This window comes from Emydura macquarii, unplaced genomic scaffold (assembly GCF_026122565.2).
Source record: "Emydura macquarii macquarii isolate MOO-44397 ecotype Brisbane River unplaced genomic scaffold, CSIRO-AGI_Emac_v2 contig_629, whole genome shotgun sequence".
Lineage (NCBI taxonomy): Eukaryota > Metazoa > Chordata > Testudines > Chelidae > Emydura > Emydura macquarii.
Window position 1 is genome coordinate 8567687 of NW_027130766.1, and position 26974 is coordinate 8594660.

Genomic DNA, 26974 nt, shown 5'->3' on the forward strand with positions numbered 1-26974 from the left:
TTATCTGAGCCTGTCCCAATCTCGGAGCCTCAGGGAGACTGGCTGGCCCCAGACTGCCCAGCGGGGAGAGGTGCTGGTCACGAGGTGGGTTCTCTTGCACCACCCCCGGAAGCGGCTAGGACTGGCCACTGTTGGGAACAGGATGCTGGGTTATATGGACCACAGGTCTGATCCAGGAGGGCAAGGCCTATGTTGCTATGGCAACGTTACCCAAGGGACCAGGGCTGAGCGTCAGCCATCTCTGCGGGGACGCTGGTCTGCGTTCCCCCTTGGAATCGTTCTCAGGTGGAGAAGCAGCGCAGCTTAGGGATTAGAGCAGCGAGTCAGGAGACGTGACCTCCTTTACCAGCTGACACACTGCAGGCAAGACACTTGGCTGCCCCATGCCTTAGTTTCCCCATCTGGGACTTGAGCATAATTAGCTCACCCACCGTTGCAAGCTCGCTGTGCCTCAGTGGGCATCCCAGCCAGCGCTGTCCTGAGCGCTCACACACCTGGCTACACACCACTCACGCCAACTTTAGCTAAAGCTTTTATTTCAGCAGATGGAATGAACCCTGCACCCTTCAGAAGTGACATTTACATCCGCCCGGGACACAGACAGTGAGCGAGACAGAGCTGCCTGTGAACCTGGACCAGCCCCGCTCCTACAAGCCAAAAGACACGTGCTATCACTTACCCAGCAATGCAGGGACACGGGCTGCAACGCCAGGCTGGCTTACAGTGAAACAGCCACGAGGACGGCACCCCGCCAGGACTAGTAGCAATCCCAAATGCTTAGCGGCGCACACACGAAGGCCAGTCAATAAGCAACTGTCTGTCCCCCATCCAGCTGCCAAGCATAGGCATGTGTGTCCTTCTACGATGAATCAAATGCCATCATGCTGGCCTGGGCCAGAAGGCTGAACTTGGCGTCAGCCCTCTTCCAGGCCAGTCTGCTGGAAGGGAATCCCAGCAGACAGGGTCCCCCAGGGGCTGGACTGGTTTTCCTTTCCTTTCTTTGCATTTGTGCGACGGGTGATTTTACATTCCTGGCAGAAGTGCTGCGCTGAGAGACCAAAACCGGCCCAAAGGTTTAGTTATAAAACAGTTATGCTTTTAAAAAGCCAGACGTAACTAGCCTGCCCTCCCTCCCCCCGCCTCCCCAGTTGCCTTTAAACTACTCACCCCAAGGACGTACTGCTGCACTGTGCCCCCCAACACCCCGGTCCACATGACACGTCTGCTCCCGGACTCATCAGCTCTAACAACGACACCCCCACAGCACAGGGCGAATGGCCAGCGGAGAAAGAGCCGCTTTCCAGTGGGATTCACTGCACACCACAGCCCAAGCCCACCGCCAGCAAAACAACGCAGCCCAGCCAAACCTTCCCCCACCACCAAAGCGACCAAACGCACCCTCATGTCAATCACACGAGCTAGAGGCTCTTGAACCGGGACCCTCACAAGAGACCTGCCCCCTCACGCATTGCTGCATCTGCACAATCATCTCACAAACGTTCACGGTCCAAGCTACAAGCCCAGGCAGCCGTAAGATCCCCTGACACCGCATTTCCCACGTGTGCTCTAAAGCCGCAGGCCCACCCTGCGGTCAGAGCAGCAGCTCCAGGGTCAATATGCGGTGACAGACCTCCCCCTTTGCCTTCTACGGCTCCTAACGCTCTCGCTGCCAACAGGTTGCCTCGCCAGCCACCAGAGAGCAGCAATGCAAACGAACGTCCCAGGGAGGGAGCAGAGCACTGAGTAGAGCAGGCCAGACGGTGGGGCTGGAGGATTTGGAGGATTTGCAAAGCAAATTGCAGACCCCTGCACCCACGGGCAGGCTGCAACTCCGCTGGGCAGCTTAACCATGTACCCCCATGTACAACAGACAGGTGCCTGCTTCCCTCCATAGGAGATTAGTGCAGCAGAACTAACCGGCCCCCAACCCAATTTAGACCCATTTGTCCTCCACTCCCCACTTCTGCAGGGAATCTTTCATTCTGCGAGCGGCCAGCAAAGCCGGCCAAACGCCACCACCCATCTCACAACCTTGCCGTAGTGGCTGGGAGCTTGTGTGGGATGGGATGCGAGTCGGCAGCAGTGCAGGTCTGGGGCTGGGGTTTTAGCAGAGACACAGTGGAGGCAGCTGGGGAGTTTCCCCAGCTCACCCCTGAGTTCCAGGACTGATGGACAAAAGGGTATTTATAAAAGCCCAGGAGGGAGCCTGGGGAGTGGGGGGAAGCCACCGAGGGCATCGGGCTGGATTCAAAGAGGCACCAGGAAAGCCGCCCCAACTCCGCAACGGGAAGCCTGGTGCCAAGGCCGGGAGCCTGGGCTCTCAGTTCAAATCTCCCTGAGGATGTAGCCAAGGATCCCGTTGACCACATCCAGCGTTTCGTCCTTCTCCAGCACAATGTCATAGGCGTCCAGGTACTTCCCTCTTCGCTCTTCCACCTGCAGAGCGGCCGGAGGGAGAAGGGAGAGGACAGGGGGACAGCATTAGCAGCTGAGAATCAGCACGTCTGGTTGCTAAGCTCAGAACTCCAGGAGCCACAGGAAAGCCGTGCTGGAGATTCAGGGCTGGCGAAAGGTACCAGATCCACAGCCCTGCAGACAGAGCGTGGCCCAGCAAGCTCTCCCCACTGCACCCTGGCCCAGGATCCCAGCCCTGCCAAGGAGGGATGACCCCATCCAGGGTCGAGACAGTAGCTCCTTCAGCCCCTCACATCTCAGTGAGACACCTGGCGCACAAGGGGGTCAGCTGTGATGTGGATACCTGCCCACTGGGAACTGGACTGAGACCTACCCAACTTGTTTCATACACCAGGCCAGCTGGCAGGCTTCCCTTGCCGTGCGTACGCTCCTCCCGCCTGAACGCCCACCATCCCCCTGCTAACACGGGGGCCTTCCAACCGCTCAGAAGGGCAGACGGCTTCCTGCAGTCTCCGCCCTCGCACTTACCTTATCGTTCAGGAATCCGATCGTGAGGATATTCCCTACGTTGGCTACCCCGTCTGCCATGCTCAGGTCTCCCAGGGAGTCCCCCAGCAGGAGGATGTTGGTCCTGGTGCTTAGCTGCTGGGAGTATTCCGTGTTCTCCAGGACCGTGTTGTTCTTGTTGTAGGTGTGGATCAGCGGCACTTTGAATTGTCTCAGGATGCCCTGTGCAGCGAAGGACAGACGGATGGACAGACAGGATGATTTCTGGGGTGTCTCGGGGCTGAAGGAACAAAACTTCAGCGGGCTTTGCACCTTCCTTAGAAATGCTCTGAGCGGGGGCAGCTGGGAAAGCTACTGTCCCCGCTCAAGAACAAAACGTTTCTCCAGTGGCAGGCGGGGCACAGCACCGCAGCCCTTCAGCACCACTCAAGAACCAGCCAGAAGGGCACCTCTCACCCCTCCAAAGAGCTCCCAGGCCCCCCTCTGGCAGAATAAAGGGGCCTTTAAGTGGGTGGAAAGGGTCCCCTGAGAATTCCCCTTGTGTAGAGTTGATGCAAAGGCTCCGCAGCAGCCCCGGTGTCCGGAGCAGATCGAGGACGTGTCCGGGGCCAGGCTGGGGAGCGTTGCATTGTGGCTATTCTCTGCTTCTCTGGCTCCATGGGAGTGACAAGCAGCAAAAGCATAAGCCAGAGCAGCCCTGAGGCCGCTGCGGAGCCTCATAGCCCAGGGAGCGCATAGGTGGCTAAAAAGCTACCTGAACCCCTACATCGCCCCACGTCCGTCCCACGGGAGTCACTGAGGAACAGGCCCCAATGGCCAGTGGCAGGAAAGAGAAAGCGGTTGGTGGCTCGGGGTTCGAGGAAGAATCTGAGGCTTTCACAAAGCTGAGCACAGAGATCTCAGGGGTTATCGTGTTTCAGTGAAAGCAACTTAGTGGGCGGGCTCCAGGATTTTCAGGATAATTATGGTACGTTAATGCCCCTCCCCACCCGCAGCGTGGGCCCCCCAAGCACAATAGCACTGGGTTATAGCGCCCGTCAGAGAGCGAAAGGGACTCAAAACAAAGACAAAAGCAGCAGCCCGTGTTCTCCTGCCAAGTGCAACGTATAAAGGAGAAGAGCCAAGTCGATCCTTGTATGTCACATCCCTTGTCCCCACCTGTGAGCTCTCTGCGGGCGGGGGCAGTCGGTACAGCTGCTGGCCCTAGTCCGGTGTGCTACCGTAAGAGAGGGTCGCTCTCAAAGCCATTTCAGTGTTAAGAACTAGGAAGGTTGCTGTGGTAACAAGGGATGATATTTCCAACAGACATTCGGGCTGTAAACAAACAGCCCCCTCTCTAGACATCCCCCAACCTGCACTGGGCACCCAGGTGACCAAATCCCGGGACCCATAGCGCAGCGCAGCGCACCTTGTCATCGAAGTCCATGTAGTTGGACACCACGTTGATGTTTGGGTGGAACACCTTGGCCTGCCGGAGGACCTCCTCCAGGATGTCACCCACGCCAGCCGAGAAGATGAAGAGGGGGATGTTGCTTTGGTGGAGCTGGTCAAGGAACGTGTTGACTCCATCCCTGGGGGAAGGAGAGGGGGAAATGCATGTTAGACAGAGTCCCAAGAGCACCCTTCATCCCAGAACACAAGCACTTCACAGAACCAGTGACGCTACTGCTCTCCTCCCAACTGGAGACTGGAAACCCGTTGGGCAGGGACTGCTACACGCGCCAGCTTCTTAACTCAAGGCTCTGCTGGCAAGATGCATAAACTACAGATGTTATTGATCATTTCTGCCCTGTGGGTGAAATTCAACCCTGCTCCAAAGGTCACCACGATGCCTACTGTCAATAGGGACTTCGCAGCGCATGGGGCCTTGCTCCCTCTATGATACACATTTAACGCCCTGAACCCGTCCCAAAGTGCACAGGGCACCACATAAAACCTGGACCGTATTCTCTGCAGAAGTCTTCTTCCTTGAGCACACCAATGTCCTAGGCAGGAATCGGCAGGGCTTGCTCCCAGAACATTGTAGGCTGGATTTTAGTCACTGGTTTTTCATAGATTCCGAGGCCAGATCATGTGATTATCTCACCTGAGGCCACAGAACTTCCAGAAACAATTCCTGGAGCAGATCTTTTAGAAACTCATCCAATCTTGATTTTAAAATAGTCAGTGATAGAGAATCCGCCACAGCCCTTAGTAAATTATTCCAATGAATTACTCCCACTGTTAAAAATTTACACGTTAGTTCCAGTCCAAATTTGTCTAGCTTCAACTTCCAACCCCTGATCATGTTAGCCCTTTCTCTGCTAGACCAAAGAGCCCATTGTTAAACTGACCGCACTCAGGTCTATAAATGCTGCAGCAGCTGTGGGAACCGGGTCACAGAGAGGGGACATGACTTGTCCAAGGGCACAGAGGAAGGCAGCATTAGACCTGGTATCAGAGCCCAGGACGTCCTGACCTCAGGTCCCTAGACTATGCAGCCTTCTCCTGCCAGACACACTGATACTGGAATAATCACCAGCCCGCCTATGGAATCCATGACTGGACAGCTCAGCTGATCTGGAAAAAGGAATTTAATCCTTAGGCAGCAAAGCTCCCAGGAAAGATGATACCTGTTAAATCTATTGCACAGATGCACACCCAGCTAGTGTTCTCAGTGGAGAGGGGATAACACTCATCCCACACTATTCCTCCCACACGCAAATTACCTGCAAGAAATATGGTATTTGGCTTCCCCACCATCTGTGAGTCAGATTTCCAGTGAACAAAGCTCTACATGTAACAGTGGCAGGCAGCTGCTGTGCTGTGCCACCTGCTCATTGCACTGATCGTTCCTGGTGCCATCCATTGCCATCCTGTTAGCTCTGAGGTTACAGGCCCCTTGGACCATCTTATTGCTCTGTGTGTGTGTGCGCGCAACACGTCGCACAATGGGCTCCTGACCCCACTGGGCCTCCACATGATACCACAATACACTAAGAATAATAGACTGGGCACAATGCAAGGCAAATAGGTTTTTCCCTGTGTAATGGAGTTCCCCACTGTGTGCCATCTTTGGAACAGGGTGAGAAAGCAACTGGGAGGTGATTACGGTTGTCAGAAGTCAGTTCAGTGCCTCCCTCTCTCTCTGATAAACCCAGAAGCCTGAATGGAATAAGCAGATGCCAGAAATCAAAAAGGAGCGACAAAGCCCTTATGGCGTGTGCTCTCACAGGGAAGGGCCAGAGAGGACACAAGCTGCAAAGACCATCCAAGCCAAGTACCTGAGCATCACCTCCGATTCTCTGACTATCTTGGCTATGTCACTTTTCAGAATCTTCTGTTGCAACAGGAGCTCATGGGCTCTGGTCCACCTGGAAACAAATAAAGTGATAGACCGGGAGCGTCTAGGGTCTCACCTAGGGGAAATGACCGGAGCAGTGACCAAAAAACCTCCCCGTCAGACTAATTATTGCTTAAAAAGAGTTTCAACTTTTACTCTGCTTCACCTATAAGGCTGGTTATGGGTAAGAGCCGGCCTGACGAAGGCCAGTAGCACTTACTTAATTGATGTATTTCTATTGCGTCCACCATCAGGGTATCTGGGTGCCCCACACAAATGTAAGACTTGCTCTGTTTTGTCCCCCGCACTCCTAGATGCAGTCACTGCTGATCTATTACCAGTGACTGATTATCAGAGCTGGAAGATAACTCAGCCCAGAGGGTTGTCTGGGTCGTGAGGGTGTGTGAGCTGGGCGGTGAAGCTACAGCTGGCCCAGGTACCCTGGCACCATTGCTCAGATTAGGAATAATGAAACCCACAAGAAAGAAAGGAACAGGAAGGAAATGGCATTTCCTTCTCAGGCACAACAGCCACAGGCTCACTTCTGGCAGCTGCATTTTCACAGTGCCGTCTGCTGCTTCCATATCCCACTCTCAAAGGGGACCGACCCTCCCTGTTTTCTAAGTGATTTTGCAGCCTTTTCTTACCAAGAAAGTTACTTCAAGAGCTGCAGGGCTGCCTATAAATTTACTGGATCCAACAACTCCATTGAGATTTGACTGGATCGTGAAGCCCAAACACGATGATGCTGCAACTACCACATGCTAAGGCAGTTTGCACCAGAGTTAATGATACAAGAGACAACCCTGCTCTTCCCTCTACCAGCGCGCCCTGCTTTTGCTTTTTGTCCACAGCTCTGCCATTCCACAACTGGATCCCCCAGGCTCTATCTGGGGCACATTGCCAGAAAGGCTGCTTCATGCACTTGAGAAATGGGAATATGTGCTATCAAAAATCTGTACGTCTGCTTCCCAATGAGCTCTGCTATGCAAGGGGATCAGGACTGAATTCCTCTCTCTTCTTTTGTTTACCCATTTGTTTTCTATCTCACAGAATCAGCTCTTCCTACACAGTCACTCACCATTCCACCATGAGGGGACATTTTTCTTCCACCGTCCGGTTGGGGTCAATTTCAATTGGATAATAATAGTGCAGCAGCTCTTTTAACTAGAACATTTGATGGGTTTAAACAGAAAATGCAATGAACATTAAGGGCATCTAAAATAAGGTTTTAACAAGCAAGCAAGCAGAGTATTTGCAGAATTCACAAATGCATCACAGCTTAAAAATAAAACCCTGACTTGTTCATTAAACAACGGAGTATCACAGCAATTTCAAGGGGTCACAAGGGAGAAAATATTTAATGCTGCTCAGGAAATCAAGCTGAGAGTGTCAGCAAGGTTAAATTGCTCTGGACAGAGATTAATGTCCTTTGCTCACTATTTATCACTGTTCTCTTTGCCATGAAATGCCCATGCTTGGGTGCGGTGATAGGTTTGTAAAGATTCCTTTGAACTCCAGCAAATTCTCCTATATCTGCAATGCTCTTTGGAAACTTGCTCTGTTCTCTTTGCTGGCAGGGGGTCAAATCTGTCGCAGGGCTGTGTTCTAACCACCTCCCCCTAGCAGGAGGAGCAGCATGCAAGCAGCAGCCGGGCCTGTACGCAGAGCCAAAAAAGATGGAGTCTCATAGCACTAAACATACCTTTTTCCTGCCTTCTTCGCTAATGACTCGGCTGTTATCCAGGATATCTGGAAAGACACAAAGAGTCGCTTACCCAACTCCAGGAAAACACACGAGGGCCCTTTCCAAACTGCACAGAAAGCCCAGAGTCAACACTTGCAAAAATGACAAGTGCCACAATTTTTAGGTGCCATCTTGAGAAGTTTGAAAAGAGCCTCACTTTCAGAGAGTGGGTGCTCAGCACTTCCTGAAAATCAGGAACCTTTTAGGGCATCTCCTCAGCAGAGGAATAGTTCAAAGTGCACCAGGGAACTTCTCCGGCGTAGCAGCCGGCTCAACATGGACACTTAGCGCACAGCAGACTAGTGCAGGGTCAAGTTACACCCCAGCTTTTTGTGAACCAAATACTTGTGTAGACAAGACTTGAGAGGGGGATTTGAGGAAGAGAGGGGGGTTGGGAGAGAGCTCTAAGCACAGTAGGTAGTAGGAAGGAAAGTGGAGGCAAGGATGCAGAAGTGAGCAAAGACCCAAGGGAGGTACAAGAGGAGAGGAGAGCAGACATGCAGGTTGGGGCACAGTCACGCATAGCCCTGAAGAGCAGGACATTTAATGGAGAAGGGGAGCAGGAAGCAGAGCAGGGGTCTGTGGGGGCTAAGGGGGAAGATTGGAGCAGTGAGACAGGAAGGTGATCTGCACAGAAGGATTTGGAGGCGGCTGTAGCAATCAGTATGAGCGATGACCCAGCCGTGGAGCAGAGTTTCAGCAGCAGAAGGGACTATATCAAGAGAGATGGATGGGGAGGAAAACGCAGGGGCTTAGCAACAGCCCGTGGGTGCAGGTGACACAGAAGTTACAAGACTAGATGACAGAGGGGCATGGGAGCCAGGAGGGGAGCGCGGAACATAAGCTACAAACTAACGGACACGCTGTTTGACTCACTGTGCGAAGTGGGGCATCGTCTCCCGTTAAATCCAAACCTGCTCAGAGTCATATCGAAGTCTGAAATGACCTGAAGGACACAAGCACAGGAGAGAAAAGGACAATATCTGAAACTGAGCCAGCACAGTGTGGGTTTAGAGGTACACTGGAAAGGGGTATGGGCGGCAGAGGCCTGTTCCTCTCCTGCAGCAGGAGAGGATATTCACCAGAGAAGGGAAGGAAGGGTCCTATTCCTAGCAGGGAGGCATAGCCTGGCCTGGAGTTCTATTCCCAGCTCCCTGTGCCTCGGTTTCCCTGTCTGCACAAAAGGGCCCTGCTGATTTACCTCCTGGTGAGGGGCATTGTGCAGACTGGATAATATTTAGAGAGCACCTAGCAGCTGAACACAAAAGAAGACCCAATGGTCAGGCTGCCAGCCTGGACTCAGGAGAACCAGGCTCCATTCCCTGCTCTTCCACAGACAAGTCACTCCATCTCTGTGCGTTCCACATACGCACAATGGAGATTATAGCATCTCCCAACCTCACCCGGGCGCTGTCAGGATAATATCGTTATTGTGAGGCACGCAGATACTGGGGGAATGGGGGCTAGAAAAGTGCCTTAAATAGTGGATGGATTCCACCGAAACGTGGCGTGTAATTACGCCCCCGACTGTGATGGAATGCAGCAGCATCCTGCAGGGCCGGGATGCAAACTCCTGACAGCAGAGATCAGCAAAGACAGGACAGGAACCTGCAGTTTGTCTGTTCCCTCTTTCCTGAGCGCGGAGATAACGTCCTTCACGTGCTCAGGGTTCTTCATAAGGACCGTTGCCTTCTCCAGTTCAGGAACCTGCAGACAGAGATTGGTTCAGAGGAAGGGTTCAGTGCTAAGAGACGTGGCCCAGCTGCAGGGACCAGCACGGTCTGCATTCATTGCCACGGTTTCAATGCAGCTCATGCCCCGCAGTCCTGGAGGGGACGTTTCTCTCCTCCAAAGACCAATGCAAGTGGAAGAAAGTCCCATGCCACCCCGCAACACCCCATGCCAGGGAGGGGGCGGCGGGAACGGGAGTCACACCAGTTCCACCGGGGAGTCTCGTGGGTGCAGGGAAACCCCGAAACCGGTGTGACACGGGCCCCTTCCATTCATTAGAAACAGCCCTGCTCCCCTCCCCCCGCCGGGGATCGCCCCATCCCCCGCTCACCATCTCGGCCCCAGCGCCGCTGCTCCCCGCCCAGGCCAGGAAACAGAAACAAGCCGGCGGGGGAGGAGCCGGAGGCCGAGCCGAGCCGGGCCGGGCGAGTGGGGGCAGAGAGCGAGCGAGCTGGATCCGGATTGGGGGCTGTTGAATGGGGCTGGGCTGGATCCGGATGGGGGGGGTGGGGGGTATTGAGTTGGGTTGGGCTGGATCCGGATTGGGGGGGGGGGGGAGCTGGTGAGTTGGGCTGAGTCCTGAGCCCAGGGCTCCCTCTTTCATCACCTATTAAGCACCAGGTTGGGTGCTGGGGTTAGGGGTACAGGAGCTGGCAGGTTAGGGTGGGGGAAGGGGATGGGCTAGGATTGGGGGGCTGGGTGTGGGGCTAGGAGTCTGTTAGGTGAGGGGAGCTAGGCTGGGCTAGGTTAGGAGGGGGGGCTGGGCTGGGCATCAGGACACAAGGGCTGCGGAGCTGAGGGCTCACGGGGACAGGGTGGGGAGCTTCGCTGGACGAGCGCCGTCTCTCCGCGCCCCTGCCCGCCCTCTGGGGCCAGCAAAAGCTCTGTGTGGGCTACATCGCCCTGGTATCTTCCCGTGCAGGGTGAGGCTGTCTGCAGACAGCTGATAACATGCAATCTAGGGCCCAGTCCAGCCAGGAGCTGCTGAGCACCCACCACTAGGACCCGAGTACAAAGCCGCCCTTTGCAGGCACTCAGAACCACACCTGCTCAGGATCTGACGGGTAACAAGGGTCACTTCTAGCAGGCTTTGCCACGGCCTGAACGCCCACGAGCAGCATAGACATCGTAAATCACACGCAGAACAAACATGGGAGAGACCTGCTGCAGCTCAGTGCTCCTCACAGATCCAGCTGGTTTTAGCAGGCACCTATTGCAAAAAGTGCTATAAGGCCACTAAATAGGAGCAGTTGTAGGGAAATTAAAAACAGTCAAAAGACCGGAAATGGAAAATTAAGGCACCTAGCTCTGAACTGAGAGCACCAGAAGTAAAACAGGGACATGCTGAAAACTGCCTCTGAACTTCCTGCAACACAGCCCAAAACAACATACTAAATTACTGTTCAGTTAAAAAAAGCCAACAGCATTTTTAGCTGCTTCCATTCACAGATCTCAAAGCACTTTACAAACAATAAGAAAGCCTTACAAATCCTCTGTAATGTGCTTTTCTTATTGTCCATATTACTGATGGGTATATTGAGGCTCAGAGAGGATAGGTGACTTGCCCAAGGTCAGATAGTGAGTCAGTGGCAGAGGCAGAAACTGATGCCTAATTCCTGTTCTGGCCTCCCTCAGTACTCTACTGCCCCTCCAGATAGCAGGCAGCATACGCAGTCCAGCAGATGAGGCACCAGGCTGAATCAGGTGAGCTTGACTCCTGGCTCTGCCACTGACTTGTGTAGCCTTAAGGTCTCTGTGCTTTAGCTTCCCCATCTGGAAAATGGGATAATAATGGTTAAGAAGCTCCAGACAGAAAAACCGGTCTCCATAGACCTTGTTATGCTTAGAGCAGCAGTCTCACAGGGCCGAGAAACATCAGACCTGTTTGGAATTCAGGCTCCAATGTAGCTGTGCTGCCAAGGAATCAGAGGAGATGGCCCCATTGCCGAGGCAGAGATGCAAATATAAGGCTCCAAACAAGTCATCAGAGCAGCCTCATTGATCTAGGGCAACTGTCCCAGCTGCTGCTGAGGGCAGGCACGGTTCTAGAACCCAGCCGCGTCAGTGATCTCATTATCGGGTGTATTCTGGAACTTTTGGGCTAAATACGCATTTCAAGGAACATGTAGGAGGGGAAGGAGAAAGCCCAGCAGCGCCTCGGAGAGAAGCTTCTTCTGCTGTCTCCAAGCTTACGGACATGGATGACACCTCGGCTTCAGGGGGGTACTCCCACCCCCACATGGAGCGAAAGATGAGCGCTATGGCTTGCACGGTTTTCAATGAGCTTCGACTGGAAGGGAAACTCTGTGATGTGGTCATCAAAGTCAATGGTCTAGAGTTCAATGCCCACAAGAACATCTTATGTAGCTGCAGTTCCTATTTTAGGTCAGTGCTTGAAACAAGCAGCACAAGGGAACAGGCACAATGACTGCTTTCTTGTCTATAATAACAATTTTAAGATGGATTTGGGACTGACGGAAGCCTTGGAACTGGCATCCATTGTTTTACCCATAGTCCTGACAAAGGCCTAGAAATCAATGAGGCCACAGTCTAATATTGAACGATAACCTGGAAACTGGTGTCCATTATTTATCCACGCAGCAGGTACAGCATTCCAGGGGGCATTCCAGGCTTCCCTATGCTGTCCTGCCAACCCGCCCGGCTTTCTCCCACATAAGCCAGAGTAGATTTCCGTTTCTCCGCTCAATCATACTTCATTGTTTCTGCTGCAATAAGGCAGCCAGTCATTCTGTGGCTACTTATCTACTTGGAGCTATCCCCATGGCACCAAGTCATTTCACACAGGCCAACAAGCAGGTCAGATGGTGGTTACTACCGCTATAGTCTGGTTTAAAACCAGAGGTGAAAAGCTCCAAAGCCCTGCTACTGTTAATCCCAAGTCATCTAGCCCTATGTGGTGTTTGTCATCACCTGGACTGAGATCTGGGGAAGAAGGGATATATAAATAAAACAGTTGATCAGCTGTTCATATAGGGTGTTTTGTTAAAGTGTTGCTTAATTTTCCAGGGCTTTGTTTACCAGTGGCTGGAACAACACAGAGAAGAGAGTGTATAATATCCCTGGCATTTCCCCCGACATGATGAAGCTAATTATTGAGTATGCCTATACGAGGACAGTCCCAGTCACTGCTGACAACGTGGAGCGGCTACTGGCTGCCGCAGACCAGTTCAACATAATGGGCATTGTCAGGGGGTGCTGCGAATTCTTAAAGTCTCAGCTGTGCTTGGAAAACTGCATTGGCATCTGCAAGTTCACGGAGTACTACCACTGCCCGGACCTGCGGCAAACGGCCTACATGTTCATCCTGCATAACTTTGAGGAAATGGTGAAGGCGTCTACTGAGTTTCTGGAGCTCTCGGTCAATGAGTTTAAAGACATCATTGAAAAGGACGAACTCAACGTGAAACAAGAAGATGCAGTGTTCGAGGCCATTCTCAAATGGATTTCCCATGACCCCCAAAACAGGAAACAGTACATTTCAGTCTTGCTGCCGAAGGTCAGTTTTCTGGTTCTCTCTTTAGCTGCTCATTCCTGCGAAACAGATGCGGGCACTGAAAGGGGCTAAGATGATAGCTCCTTAAACTGAAGTTAGTTCCTTTTAATGCACAGGAAACGTATAACAGACTGTGGCCATGCAGAGGTTTTCCCTACACTCAAGACAGCCCTTAGGCCCCAATCCTGCAATCAGGTCCCTGTGAGTTAGCCTGGAGAGTCCACAGAGCTTCAAACAAGCATGGGGGTTGATCAGGACAGCAGCAAATCATTGCCAAGGAGCCAGAGGCAGTGGAGGGGAAAAGCTGGACTGTGGTATCAAGAATTTTTTTTTTTTTTTTAAACCAAAAGGAAATTAAATCCCCCAAACCGTAGTTAACAAGTGTTAGCATTGCCCAAGGTTGAGAGTGACTAACTTAAACCTCTGAAAATCAGAAAATACAAAGATAAAGTGGGCAAAATCCTCCCTGCACTTGGCCTGCACTCAGACCCTGAGCCTACTCCACACAAACCACCCTGGACTTGCAAAACGTTATCACCCTTTCACCTGGGTCCTGAGGATTACTTCCATTTACCACTCACTAAAGTCTCTGAGACCACTGTTACGTATGACACCGCACTGTAACAATCCCCGTGGCAACAAGGCATCCTTGTCTGAAATGAGGCATGCTCGATTCCTCAAGGTACACATGCACCTCTCTTCATATCACAATCACAGCTGTACCAAGCTGCTCCAGTGAATCCCTCCCCCATTTAGCACAGCTACATCCAACACAGTAAACCCAGCTGGAGTGCACGCAGATAAATGCTGGCATTCAAATCAATGGAACACAACACAAAGAACTGCAAGCTCTTAGTTCTTCCACAGATGTACTTATTATAGATGAATAGATTTTAAGCCCAGAAGGGACTGTTAGATCATCTAGTCTGATCTCCCGTACAACACGGGCCAGATAATTTCATCTAGTTACAGCGTATTGAGCCAAATACCTGTGTTTTGACTAAGGCATATCTTACCAAAGGGTGTCTGATCTTGACAAAGACTTCAAGAAATGAAGACTCCACCACTTCCATTGGTAGTTTGTCAACCTTTGCACCACCCTTTCCGACCCTTTCCTAGCAACTATTGTCCATACCAGGGGAGCTGAGAGTCAAGGCTGCACTGTGGGGGCGGCGTCTACCTTAACTTAGTATTTCCTGATTTTCAGAAATTGAAGTTAGTCGCTCTCCAGCATTCTGGAAGGGCACAAGGGATCACTGGGCAACCTTGACTCTGCATTAAGGAAGTTCGGGGGCATTTAATTAGCTATGCAATGCCATACAGTAGCAAGTGAGGCCAATGCAGTTTTAGGTTGCATACACAGAAGCACTGTGTCATAGATAAGTGCTCTCTCTATCTGAATCGGAAGTATCCATACCTGTAACATTGCATTCAATTCTGGACACCTCTTTATAGAAGGATATTGATGAGAAACTGGAAGTGAATCAAATTATAAGAAGAATGATTAAGGATCCAGAGGAACTGACTGATGAGGAAAGATTAAAATAATTAAGTCTGTATAACTTGGCTAAGTAAAGGCTGAGGAGATGGGTGTAGGAAGTAGGAGTACATACAAACCTGGCTGTGAATTTGCCAAGGAAGGAATTATTTAGGGAGCATAAGCATGTCTTTGGCCAAGGAATAGTCTCCCAAAGGGAAGTAGGGAAAGCCCTATGGCCTGAGAGATTTAAAACTAGACTTGGACAAACCCATGGAAAATACAGCCTAGGGAAGAGTCCTGCAGGAGATGCCACGGAATGGACTAGATGTCCTGTAGGCTCTCTAGCTCTCTGATTCTATGACCCGCCAGCAGATAGGAACAGCCTTTGGTCAGTGCTAAAACCAGACCCAATTTAAAAGCAGTGACCTGTGAGGGCCTGGAAAGTACTGTACGCCATTACCAAGCCCCTCAGCTAGCCAGTCTGCCTTTCAGAGTCTCTTCTCCATCATGGTTGAAATGAAACTATTTCTAGCTGACCAGTCCCACAGCATATAAAGGACATGCAGAGATGCCTCTCCTAGCCACCAGCACTACATCTTGATTTTCACCTCCTCTTTCCCTTTCCAGGTTCGACTAGCGTTGATGCACGCGGAGTATTTCATGAACAATGTTAAAATGCACGATTACGTAAAGGACAGCGAGGAATGCAAGCCTGTCATCATCAATGCACTGAAAGCCATGTATGATCTCAACATGAATGGCCCTTCAAGTTCCGATTTCACTAACCCGCTTACGAGGCCTCGCCTGCCTTATGCAATCTTGTTTGCTATTGGTGGATGGAGTGGGGGTAGCCCGACCAATGCCATTGAAACGTACGACGCCCGTGCAGACCGATGGGTAAATGTCACATGTCAGCAAGAAAGCCCCCGTGCTTACCATGGTGCTGCCTATTTAAAAGGATACGTCTACATCATTGGAGGGTTTGACAGTGTGGACTATTTTAATAGCGTCAAGCGGTTTGACCCACTTAAGAAAACATGGCACCAGGTAGCTCCCATGCACTCGAGACGCTGCTACGTTAGCGTCACTGTTCTTAACAACTTCATCTATGCCATGGGAGGATTTGACGGCTACGTGCGTCTCAACACAGCAGAACGGTACGAGCCAGAGACAAACCAGTGGACGTTGATTGCACCCATGCATGAACAGAGAAGCGATGCGAGTGCTACCACGCTGTATGGAAAGGTAAAAAGGATTTGAGGTTATGGAATGCAGCTGCTGCCATAGCACTCTCCTCTGGTGAGCAAGAAGGCAGGACTGGTACCAAACCTGAGTCTATAGCGTGGCAGTGTTAAACAGTGCAGGTTGTAACAGTCACCTCTCGAATCATAGGGATTTATTGGCACACAGAAACCACCAATTCCAGCACACACACGGAGGACTGAACTTCCTGCTGAAAAACCTCCAGCTCAGATAAAACATCTTAACATAAAGGGCTGGTCTACACCTAAAACTTGGGTCAACCCAGTTACATCGCTCAGGGGTGTGAAAAATTCACACTCCCAAGAGATGTAATTAAGCCGACCTTAGCTACAGTATAGACATGGCTAGATCAATGGCAGAATTCATCCATCGATGTAGCTACCACCTCTCGAGGGGGTGGATTAACTGCAGTGATGGAAAAAACCCTTCTGTTGCTGTATCCCGTGTCTACACTAAGGCGCTACAGCAGCACAGCTGCAGTGCTGTAAGTATGCACGTTTGTAGTGTAGACGAGCCCTCAGATACAGCACCATCTATTGATGTAGGTGCTGTCTGCTCCGATAAGTACAATAGCCTGGACGTCCATTATTCTTTGCATTAGGGTAGGGGCCTCAGCTGAGATCAGGGCCCCATTGTGCTAAGCGCTTACAGTTTACAGTCTAAATTAAACAAGTCAAAGAATAGGCGGGGAAGCAAGAGGCACGTAGAGAGGGGAATTGGCTTGCCCAGTCACCCTGCAGGTCAGCAACAGAGCTGGGACTAGAGCTCAGGTCCTGAATTCCAGTCCAGAGCAAAATTCTGCTTTTGATTTCAGGAGTTGTATGGACATGAGCCAGAGCCAGAAGTCGGCCTGCACTTTTAAATTTTCTTCATAAACTTCTAAAATTACAAACTTGGGAAAAATACAAACTTAAGCATTAAAGAAATAGAGGGCCAGAGGGTACCTTTTGTAACAGCTTCCCCATTCTGAATGGAGCGGATGAAAGCAGCGTCCCAGAACAGATGCAAGCACTCCCATGGATGTCGACATGTGGTTACGATGCCCAAAGCTAGTAGATGGGAGAGAGATTTACTCCACAACATGTGCTACAACTGGATATAATGATTTGATTCATATTTTTCCTATTATTGAGCAATGTATGCAAAAATCTGTCAGAGCAAGAACCTCTCAATTATAGTAAAATTTTAGATGCAAACATTTAATAGTTTGGCAAAACCTTTTTTTAAATTAATCTATAGAAATTAAATATTTTCTGGGTTAAAAAAAATGCCTCTAAGAATCCTGGAAGCCAGAGTAGTACTGAAACAGTGTCATACCAAGCAGGGGATGCTGGTAATCAGGAATGCTGGGTTGTAATTCAACTCTTTCCATTGATTCTGTGTCATTTCACCACTGTTTTTCCAGGTTATGGCAGGACCTTGGAGGTGGAAAAAAGGCCTATGAGGTATATTTGTGAAGTGCTTTGAGACTCTTGATGAAAGGAGCTGGAGCAATGGAAAGTGTAACAGACACTCCCACTGGACTGGTGATCCGTTTATATAAGTCAATATTTCACTCTCCACTTCACAACTTACCCTTTAGACCCTGGTACTGCAGATATCTTGCTGTCCAAGAACTAGCAGCCAGCTAATATGGTGAAGGGCACTAACATAAGAACATACATAAGATAAGAATAGGACTGCAACCTCTTACCCCTGCTGTTCAGTGCTCTATTGGATGAAGCTCCTTCCAGTGAGAGGATGCATAGTGCAAGAAAAAGAAGTCCAAACTCAGCTCCCCAGGTGGTTGTTCACTGCACTTGCATTAACCCCGACCCAGAAAAACAAACAGAATAGAATCATTTCACCATAAAAACCTATTTCTCCTCACAAATATAAACATTGTAATCTTTTAAAAACAGGTCTATATATGTGGTGGGTTCAATGGAAATGAATGCCTATTCACAGCTGAAGCATATGATGCTAAGACAAATCAGTGGACACTAATCGCACCAATGAGAAGCAGAAGAAGTGGAATAGGAGTAATAGCTTATGGTGAACACGTCTATGCGGTAAGGTGACAGCTGTCAGCTTTTATTATGGTGGATGCACTTATGGCATTCATTTTAACTAAAGTGCCAGAGCGTAAATTTCGCTCACTGCCTACAGATCAGATTTCAAGAGGCAAGGTTGAGCAAAAAGGATTGAACCATTTATTGAGACAGGGCAGAATAAAATGTGTTTTTCCTCCACTTAAAAAGTTTTGAAATAATTTTAACAGCGACAGCTTTGAAATAAAGTTTGGCAGAGAATTAGCCCTGATGAGAAATGTCTTTCGTGGTCTTACTGAAAATGTTTAACGGGTCCAACACTTTGAGAAATGCAGTTCTTGGATGCTCCCTACTCACTCTATTTCTAAACGGTGTCCTGAACAATAGGCTGCCACGGCACATACATGGCACAGAGAGGAAAGTGCTCTCACCAGGGTGCAGCTGTTAAGGTGAAATTGAGCGAGGCAGGGCCCAAAGAGGCAGATGCAGTGAACAACATATTACTCTACCCTACCTCTTGCCTCAGTGAATGAAGTGCACTCATCAGCTATTCACCTTTTCATGGAATGGGGCCTTCCGATGCTCTTTAGACATTTACTTTCAGATTAGGACTTTAAAAAAAACCAACCAAACCAAACAAAACAGTAAATTCCATCAAAAGAGCCAAATTAAAGTTTCAAGATCAAGCATTAAGTTGTATTCCACCCTTTGTGTACATGCAGCAAGATCAATCTCCTCAAATACAATATAAAAGCGTTCCTAACAACCTTAGATGCCAGTGTGGTATGTTATAATACTCTGCATTAGGAGGCATAAAGACAACTTCGTATACAATGAGGAAAACATTTTTACAACATACCACAGATGAACAATTGTGAAAAGAGGCTACATACATCTACGGTTGCAGAAAACTGAGTTATATTGTATTTGAGAAATAGTACGATATAATTTGGAATACTGTAATATGCACAAGGAGCAGTATTAAAGTTGCACTTGTAATCTTATATGTTATATCCCCACTTTGAATGCTTAACCTCTCAGCCTTACAATTCTCTTCATGTAGTTTTTAAGTAACTTTTGGATTATTTCTACTTAACCCATATATATTCTGTGCCTTTGTTTCATTTAGTTGTAAGAATGTACAATTTGACAATTCCAGTAAACATTTTTGGTGGCTAGATTTCACCATAACTAGAAAGAACAAAGTAGTAGCCTGCAATAAGTGAACATACAGAATTAAGGGTCTTATTTCAGAAATGCCGACTACTCACAGTGCTGAATTTGCACAGAATTTGGCCTACTGAATATACATGAGTCCTAAACCCATGTAAAGATTCAGCCACCAAGACGTTCCTCAGTTAGTAAACTCCGTATTTTTTTTTTTTTTATGTCTACAGGTAGGAGGCTTTGATGGTGCCAACCGTCTTCGTAGTGCAGAAGCCTACAATCCAGTTGCCAACACCTGGCGTACAATCCCCACCATGTTTAACCCCCGTAGTAATTTTGGCATTGAAGTGGTGGATGACCTTCTGTTTGTGGTTGGTGGCTTTAATGGTTTCACCACCACATTCAATGTTGAATGCTATGATGAAAAGACTGATGAGTGGTATGATGCCCATGACATGAGCATATACCGTAGTGCTTTGAGCTGCTGTGTGGTGCCAGGACTGGCCAATGTTGGGGAGTATGCTGCCAGACGAGACAACTTTATAGGATTATCACAGCGAGATGAAGTCAAATACTCCTCTTCAACAAGTACCCTGCCTGTATGAATAGCTCCACTTAGCTAATAAAGTCTTCTAAGCAAGAACTGAATGTATTCACTTTTTAAAATAAAAGCAATTGGATACAAATTCACAGGAATCGTCAGTACTGGAAATTGTTTCATTCAGTGGAGCCAGACGTGTCATTTCATTTACAAACATGGGTTATAATGCTAAACAGCATATCTAGCAAAAGAGCACATGGAACACCACAATAATAGAGAAATAAACAGTTTATTTAAATCAGTTTTATTACAACAAAACATTAGTACAATGTTTAGTTTCAACAACTTAAATATTATAATATTCTTTGTTTCAAACAGCCCTACACAAACATTACTTTACCTTACAGGAAGCAATATAATTCTTCCCAGTATGAAGGGTACTTGTCCAAGCAATTGCAGAAGCCTGCACTAGAAGTGACAGAAGGGAACAGCTGCCTTATAGGTCATGTGGACCCATGAGGAATATCTATGACTATTAATGGTCTTCAAACATCTAGTTATTTCTACATTTAACATTCATGTTATTTATAGGATTATATCCTCGAGAGTGCTTGTATTAGGAGTCTTCCACGTAAACTGGTTACACTAAAGGTTTTTATATTCTAGTATAATTAGAGAAGTGTCTGAAAATAAAGCTAAGCCATACAAATGCACTTATTTTAACTGGGTCCTTTACAAACAAGTCTAACACTACAGTATACTGTTGTAATTTCAGGTTAAAAGGCTCTTAAACTTTGTTAATCTGAGCAATGCAGTCTGCCTCTAGAAAGCAAACAATGTATTCTCTTAAATATACATTGATCCAATAGTCCTGTTGTCATTTTACTGTTTACTGTAATGGAAAAATAATCTGGGAATAACATTAATAAGCAATAGCAGAGAAGTTTGTTTCAGAATACTCAGTGCATTTAAAAAAATGGCATATATTCTATTTGTTTGGAGTGGTGTCTTACTAACTTTGTGCAAGAGAAGTTTTAAAAATACATAGAAAACAGTTACTTACTAACAGACTATTCAGATTGTTATAAAATACTATGTACATATGGCACAAAGAAATGATTACATTGCCAGTCTAGCTGCTTCAGAGGTTTATCCTACTTCACCAATACTTTGAACAGAAAGATAGGACATGAAACATGCATTTCATGGTACGTTTAGTACAGCCAAAAAGGTATGATTGTCTTAAATGGGACAGTAGTCCGAATATTCTATCTGATTTTTTTTCTTCACGTAAGACAAAGACAGGAGTCAGTTTAGTTATGCTTATTGGACACAGGAGTAAGATTCTTGTTAGTTTAACTGCCCCACTGTAAATATAGTTGAGTGCCCAGACTTTTACTAAAGGAGTGTTTTACATGTACCACCAAACTACACTAATCAAGGACCATAAGGAACTTGTTAAATGGCTGACAGGTTAGTGGACTGAGCTATATCCACAGTCAACACACATTGAAGTTTTCCACATCTTATAACATCTACTTTGTGTACAAAGAGCAGTTAGGCTTTTTATTTAAAAACAACTGTGTGAAGATGCAAATAGTCCACATAAACTCTAGGTAAAAAAGCCTATTAAAAATGAAGAGTTTCCTGAAATTGACTATGCTCCATAATACCCATCGCTCAACATGCAAATTGAATACACTGGGAGTGAGATAAAGTGCATCACACAGTAAACCATGGCTGGCATTCATAAGTTAGACCATCCTGGCATGAAATTATTTTTACATTTTCATTTAAGAATCTTAAGATCTCAGAAGATGTACAAAAGCCAAAAGTTATTTCAAAGTAAATGCAGTTATTAATTTTGGTTATAACCAACAAACAAGATTATGAGAGGTTTGCTTGCGCATCCGCTGGCCTAGGTTGATCTGTGGTGATATGCAACCCAAAGATTTCACTTAGATTCCAATTAAAATATAACAATCACGATATCTTACCACGCTCTATCTGTGCTGTTGATAAACTACACATTAGCACCTTACCAAATGTGTCCATGCAGGGTCTTTCAGAGCCAACAACTTCTGGATGTCAGCCTTGAACTTAAATAAGCTATCTGATTTCCACTCTTAAACAGGTTAGGCCTGCCTTGCACATTTCAACTTGCCCACTTGCTCTTGCAGGGAAATTAGACAACGATGTTAAATCCAACATCATGGTAATAGCAGGTGATTAGATTGTATCTCAGCTGTTAAATTTTCATGATAATACTTACAAGTCTGGATTAGTTTGAATACTATAGCAAGGCAAGTTAATGACATAAAAAACGTCAAGTGAATTTCAAGAGGAAATATTAAGGGTCATATGCAAGTCAGAAAAACCTGAACACACCATGCAAAGACTTACCCAATATTTCAGACATGACCTAGGCTGCCTGCTGAATTGGAAAATGAGAAGTGTCAATCAGAAAGTTAAACAACTTTTTAAAAGAGTAAACTGTTTAGAAGAGCTTTCCAAAATTAGCTGCCCACATTTAAGACACTATCAATACCATAAAATGAGAAAGAGACAGTAAGCACCTTTTTCAACAATGTTTGACGGTGTAGACATTTGGGATCCCTCATTATTCCTCCTCTCCTTTCCCTAAGATCCTGAGTTAGGCCTACAGTGCAAAAAACCAAAACCATTAAATAAGGGGAAGGCTAAGGAAGAAGAGGAGATGTGAATTCCATTGTCCTTCCTAAGAAATAATTGAGAAACTTTCTGGAGCTCTTCAGAGATGAGAAGAAGGGGTGTGTGTGTGTGTGTGTGTGTGGTCAGGTGGATAGTTACTTCTGGGCAATGATACTTCCCTGGCACAATGTTTTGGATATTTCCCTTAGAGAATCTTGTGTTAAATAATTTAGAGCCAACATGGGCTCTAGTTTGTAAAACAATCTCAGAACTTCAAAAAATTAAATAGCTTAGTTTCACCTCAATCAGCCATAAATGCTAGAAATAGAATAAATGGAAAATTCAAACATTCAAAGACCATGAAGGCTTAAAATCACTAGAAGCATCTCATCAGCAATTAGATTTCAAGAACTGATTGCTTCATTTCAACAGAAACACAAAGTGATAATTTGGTAAACAACAGTGTGGTATTGCTACTCTAAATGTATAGAGAAAATATATTGAAGGCAAAAAAGTACTGATTGTCAACAGCAGGCTGGATACAGGTTCACTTTTCTTATCAAACTCTTACCAGAATTAAATGTATGCCATGTTTGGAAAAAATCTTCAAGTAGCTCAGTCTTTAATATCCCACTATGAAATAATTTTGCTTTTAGTAATCCCAAATTTCCTCAGATATTTTAGAAGTGGACAGTTATTTTTTGAATGTTAACATTTTTACTGTTTTCACTCATTTAATCAGGTTGATTGTTTGCATAAGTTTCTAATCAACCTGACAAAAAAGAGACCCAGAAACATGAAGCATATCCAGAGAGTAAAATCATCCCAAGAGTTGTCTCAAGTCTCATTTTAGTACGTCTCTGATATTTTACCAATCATTTAAGTAAACTCTAGCATTTCTACAATTTACAGATACTAAATATTTAATACATACAGAAACATCTTGAAGTATTTTTATAAAGAAAGGTTGTGCTTATTATTTTCATATGCAGGTATTCCTAACTACTGCATGTGCCTACAGTTTTGGAGAACTAAGTGCACAGATGCCAACTGTATGTGAATCTCAGCTTCTCAGGAGAAGAGAAGCTACAGGAATATCAATATATAAATGCAAATAAAATTGGTGTTTTAAGTACACATCTAAATGTAATTGTTAAATAATGTGCTAAGCTGGAGTTTGGTTTTTTAAAAATTGAAGGAACCGTTGACAGACTAAATCCATAAAAAACCTTGAAAATGAGGGTTTGACAAGAGAATTAACAGATTCTGAATTCTTGAAGTGTCAGGCATTTCATCACATCCCCTTAATAGGAATTTAGTTTTCTTGGCCTACTCTCTGCTCTTCTCAATGATACATAATAGAGAGGGATTTTAGTGGTTTAGTAACTATCCTCAATATTTAAGTACAGATATTAGTGTTAAGCATCAAACCAGCATCCAGTTCAGTTATCCACATCCTAATATATGATGGTAATGTACTGAGCCTTATAAAATAGATAGCACTATGTTTCTTAAACCAGGTTTATTAGAAGAATGATCTTCCATGAGTTAGCACTCAATCTGTGAGCGGGGCATTCTCCGCAAGCTTAAAGAATGCCGGTGTATTTCCTGCATCTGCCGTATTCTATCCTTTTGCCACATCAAATTTTGCGGCATAGGGTATCTTTGTGTACCATGCAAGCATCTGAAGGGGATTCTCACATGGCAGGCTGTTGCTCTACAGCGAGGCTGTGGCATGGGAGGGAGAAGCATCCATCGCTTTCTCTCAGCACAGTAACGATAGGCCTCTTTTCTGTATTGCTTATCTATGTCATCACTGTTCTTCCACCCGCCAATGATGAAAACATCATCTTTATAATAGCAAATGGCTGCCCCTTCAATGCTAAGAACTTCTGGAGGTAAACTTTCAAGAATCTCCTCTGGCAGTCTGCCAGAGATCTTTCTCTTAGCCTCTTCATTATCTATGGGGTAACACTTGGGACAGCATGATGCTGTGTGATAAAAGTTTGTGTCAGCAACAGACATCTGGAAAGAGCAATAGTTATCAATAAGTGGCAGAGACTCGATGTCTTGCCACTGCCTTGTCTCTGTGTCATATCTGGTAATGACTGCCCTTAAACCATCTTCACTATCACTGTCAACTGGGGTTCGAGCAGCAATGTAAACAAATCTATCTTCTATGGTGACTGCTTTTACATCACGAAGGATCTTTGGGGCTGACTCCAGATTGTTCCATTTGTCTTGCTCGGGATTGTAAACGGTTACATCTTTAAAGCCAGGACTAAAGTTACCATGTCCACCAATACTGTACAAGTTTCCCTTGACTTCAGTGAGACCAAAAGAATGCTTTCTGGTGATCAGGTTAGAGACTTGCTCCCAGATATTTCTGTTTGGATTGTACCTTTCTACAGTCTTGGCAAAGCCAGGTTCCATGGAGCCAGCCACATAAACGTATGATTCTGTAACAGCAACAGCATGTCCATCAAGGTGATTATGTATGTGCGGTAAGTTTACCCACCTATCTTCATCAATGAAATACCCCACACATTCACTTAAATAATCTCCCCCCTCTGACACACCACCGATCACCATGATGACATCCATGTTTTGCCCATAGCGAGGCAGCAATGCTACAGGATAAGCAGAATGTTGTAAATTACCAGACTGCAAGTTCTCAGCCCTCAGGGCATGACTTTCCACAGCTTCAGACACTAATTGAACACAGGTTTCATTACTAGATACCAGCCTTTCAGATTTGACATGCCGGGTAAGGTAAGTAGGTTTCATCTGAGACAGTCTGAGCAGTTTAAAAAGTTCTTCAAAGTACCTCTCTCTTTCGTCAGCATTTCTCTGAACCCACTTTAAGACGGTCTCAAAAAGAACTTCTTCAGAGTCCACTGTGATTTCCAAGTCTGAAAGCCAGTCTCTGATGAGATGAAAGGGTAATGTATAGAACTCTTCATCTTGGATAACTTTGCAGAAGTTCCTTCTTATCATGTCTGCAGCTTTCAGGGCAAGCTGGTTCAAGGAATACATATGAGCTAAGCTATGGATAGCTACACAGTTGGAGAGATTCAGTTTTTTCTTCAGAAACTCTCCACAGAATTCCTTTAACCGGCTCAACAAAAACCTGAAGAGCAAACAAAGATGAGTTACATCATTAATAGAGGGGAGGGAGGTTAAGTCCTGTCATATATCTTTTTGACTAAAGTGTTTATACTGCACAACAGTACTTTATACAACACAACTGATGTACTTTATGAAGTCATCATTACATAATTGTTCTTTATACACCTTTTAACAGCTCCCTTTAGCCTTCTTTAAGGTTAAGATTTTGTCACGGTTATTTTTAATAAAAGTCAGGGAAAGGTCACAAGCAACAAAAATTCACAGAAGCTGTGACCTCTTCCTGACTTTTACTAAAAATAACTATTTATGACAAAATGGGGCTGAATGGGGGGTAGAGGTGGGATGAGAGCAGCGGGATGGAGCTCCCAAGTCCCCCCCATGATGGCAGACTGAGGTTGGAGCTACATGCCCTCCCACGGTGGCTCATAACTCCAGGGCCCCCACACCCCCCGAAAGACAGTGGGGCCAAATCTACACTAGGTCATGGGGGGAGGGGACACACTGACGTTTTGCCTGGGTGAGGGGGGCAGATAACCTTGGGCAGCCTCTCCGCCGCCCTTCGCCTGTCCCCCACCTCAGCCCCCGCCCGCCTCGCCTCACCTGTCGGCCATCTCCAGCACCTCGTGCACGTTGCCCGGGCTGACGCGGATGCTGCCCGTGTACATGAAGCCGATCACCGCCTCCACCGTGTCGGGCTCGGGGCCCCCCTCCGAGCTCCACTTTCGCAGCTCCACCCGCCCGGAGCGCGACTCGGCGAAGCCGCCCGACAGCAGCGGCGTGAAGTACTCGGTGGCGGCGGCCAGCACGGAGCGGTGGGCGCGGAACTCGCGGAGGGGCCCCGGGGAGCCGGGCCGGCCGCCGCCCCCGAAGGCCAAGGTGATGTCGCAGAAGAGGCCGTGGCGGCGCTGCTCGTTCTGCCGCCAGGACAGCTCGCTGCAGTGCGCCGGGCACGCGAACTCCTCCGCCTCCGCTTCCCCGCCACCCCCAACCCCGTCCGGGCCGGGCCCGCCGCCATCCGGGCCCGCCTCTCCCGCGCCTTCCGCCGCGGGAGCGGGCGGCGGCTGCTGCTGAGGGGAGGCCGCGGCCGCCGCCATCTTGCACGCCGCCGCCGCCAGCCAACCAACGGCTCCCGTCCCGTCCCCGCGCGCGGCGCTGGGCGCGGCCGGAAGTGAACCCTCGCAGCCCCGCCCGCGCACACTGGGGGGGGAGGGGTAATACGTCACTGAACGTGCGCGCGCAGCTTCGCGGGCTGAGGCGCGCTAGGCGGGAAAGAGGCGGGCTCGGCTCCAGCCCCGCCCCCTCTCGAATTTCTCCTCAGGGAGAGCGCATCAACCGACGGGGGTGTGCGCGCGCGCCGAGCCTCGTGCCTCAGTTTCCCTCTCTGTAAAAGGGCGCTGACTGGCATGGAGGCAGGTGGCTTCGTCTCAGAGGTGAGAGGAAGGGGCAGGCCCCTTGGTC

General features: G+C 47.8%; 3 protein-coding genes across 5 annotated transcripts; 1 reads left to right on the forward strand and 2 right to left on the reverse strand.

The window, feature by feature from the left end:
- Positions 1 to 70: 70 nt before the first annotated feature.
- On the reverse strand, positions 71 to 17898 carry NT5C3B (5'-nucleotidase, cytosolic IIIB). 3 transcript variants are annotated; one of them, XM_067541316.1, is made up of 10 exons: positions 17673 to 17898; positions 16924 to 17028; positions 9600 to 9698; positions 8868 to 8937; positions 7950 to 7996; positions 7326 to 7411; positions 6186 to 6275; positions 4331 to 4493; positions 2944 to 3144; positions 71 to 2436 (listed from the first exon to the last, which is right to left on the reverse strand). In XM_067541316.1, exons 2-10 carry the CDS (start codon positions 16942 to 16944, stop codon positions 2326 to 2328), a joined length of 888 nt encoding a protein of 295 aa, XP_067397417.1. In that variant the 5' UTR covers positions 16945 to 17028; positions 17673 to 17898; the 3' UTR covers positions 71 to 2325. The 3 variants fall into 3 exon arrangements, with proteins under 3 accessions (XP_067397417.1, XP_067397416.1, XP_067397418.1); XM_067541315.1 differs by lacking the exons at positions 16924 to 17028; positions 17673 to 17898 and adding exons at positions 10769 to 10932; positions 14654 to 14677; XM_067541317.1 differs by lacking the exons at positions 16924 to 17028; positions 17673 to 17898 and adding an exon at positions 10054 to 10091.
- Positions 12805 to 19784, forward strand: KLHL10 (kelch like family member 10). Its single transcript, XM_067541311.1, has 4 exons — positions 12805 to 13239; positions 15344 to 15961; positions 17881 to 18030; positions 19407 to 19784. The coding sequence occupies exons 1-4, from the start codon at positions 12820 to 12822 to the stop codon at positions 19779 to 19781; spliced, it is 1563 nt and encodes a 520-aa protein (XP_067397412.1). The 5' UTR covers positions 12805 to 12819; the 3' UTR covers positions 19782 to 19784.
- A 203-nt stretch (positions 19785 to 19987) lies between these two features.
- Positions 19988 to 26628, reverse strand: KLHL11 (kelch like family member 11). Its single transcript, XM_067541310.1, has 2 exons — positions 26117 to 26628; positions 19988 to 25517 (listed from the first exon to the last, which is right to left on the reverse strand). The coding sequence occupies exons 1-2, from the start codon at positions 26608 to 26610 to the stop codon at positions 23936 to 23938; spliced, it is 2076 nt and encodes a 691-aa protein (XP_067397411.1). The 5' UTR covers positions 26611 to 26628; the 3' UTR covers positions 19988 to 23935.
- Between the last annotated feature and the right edge of the window lie 346 nt (positions 26629 to 26974).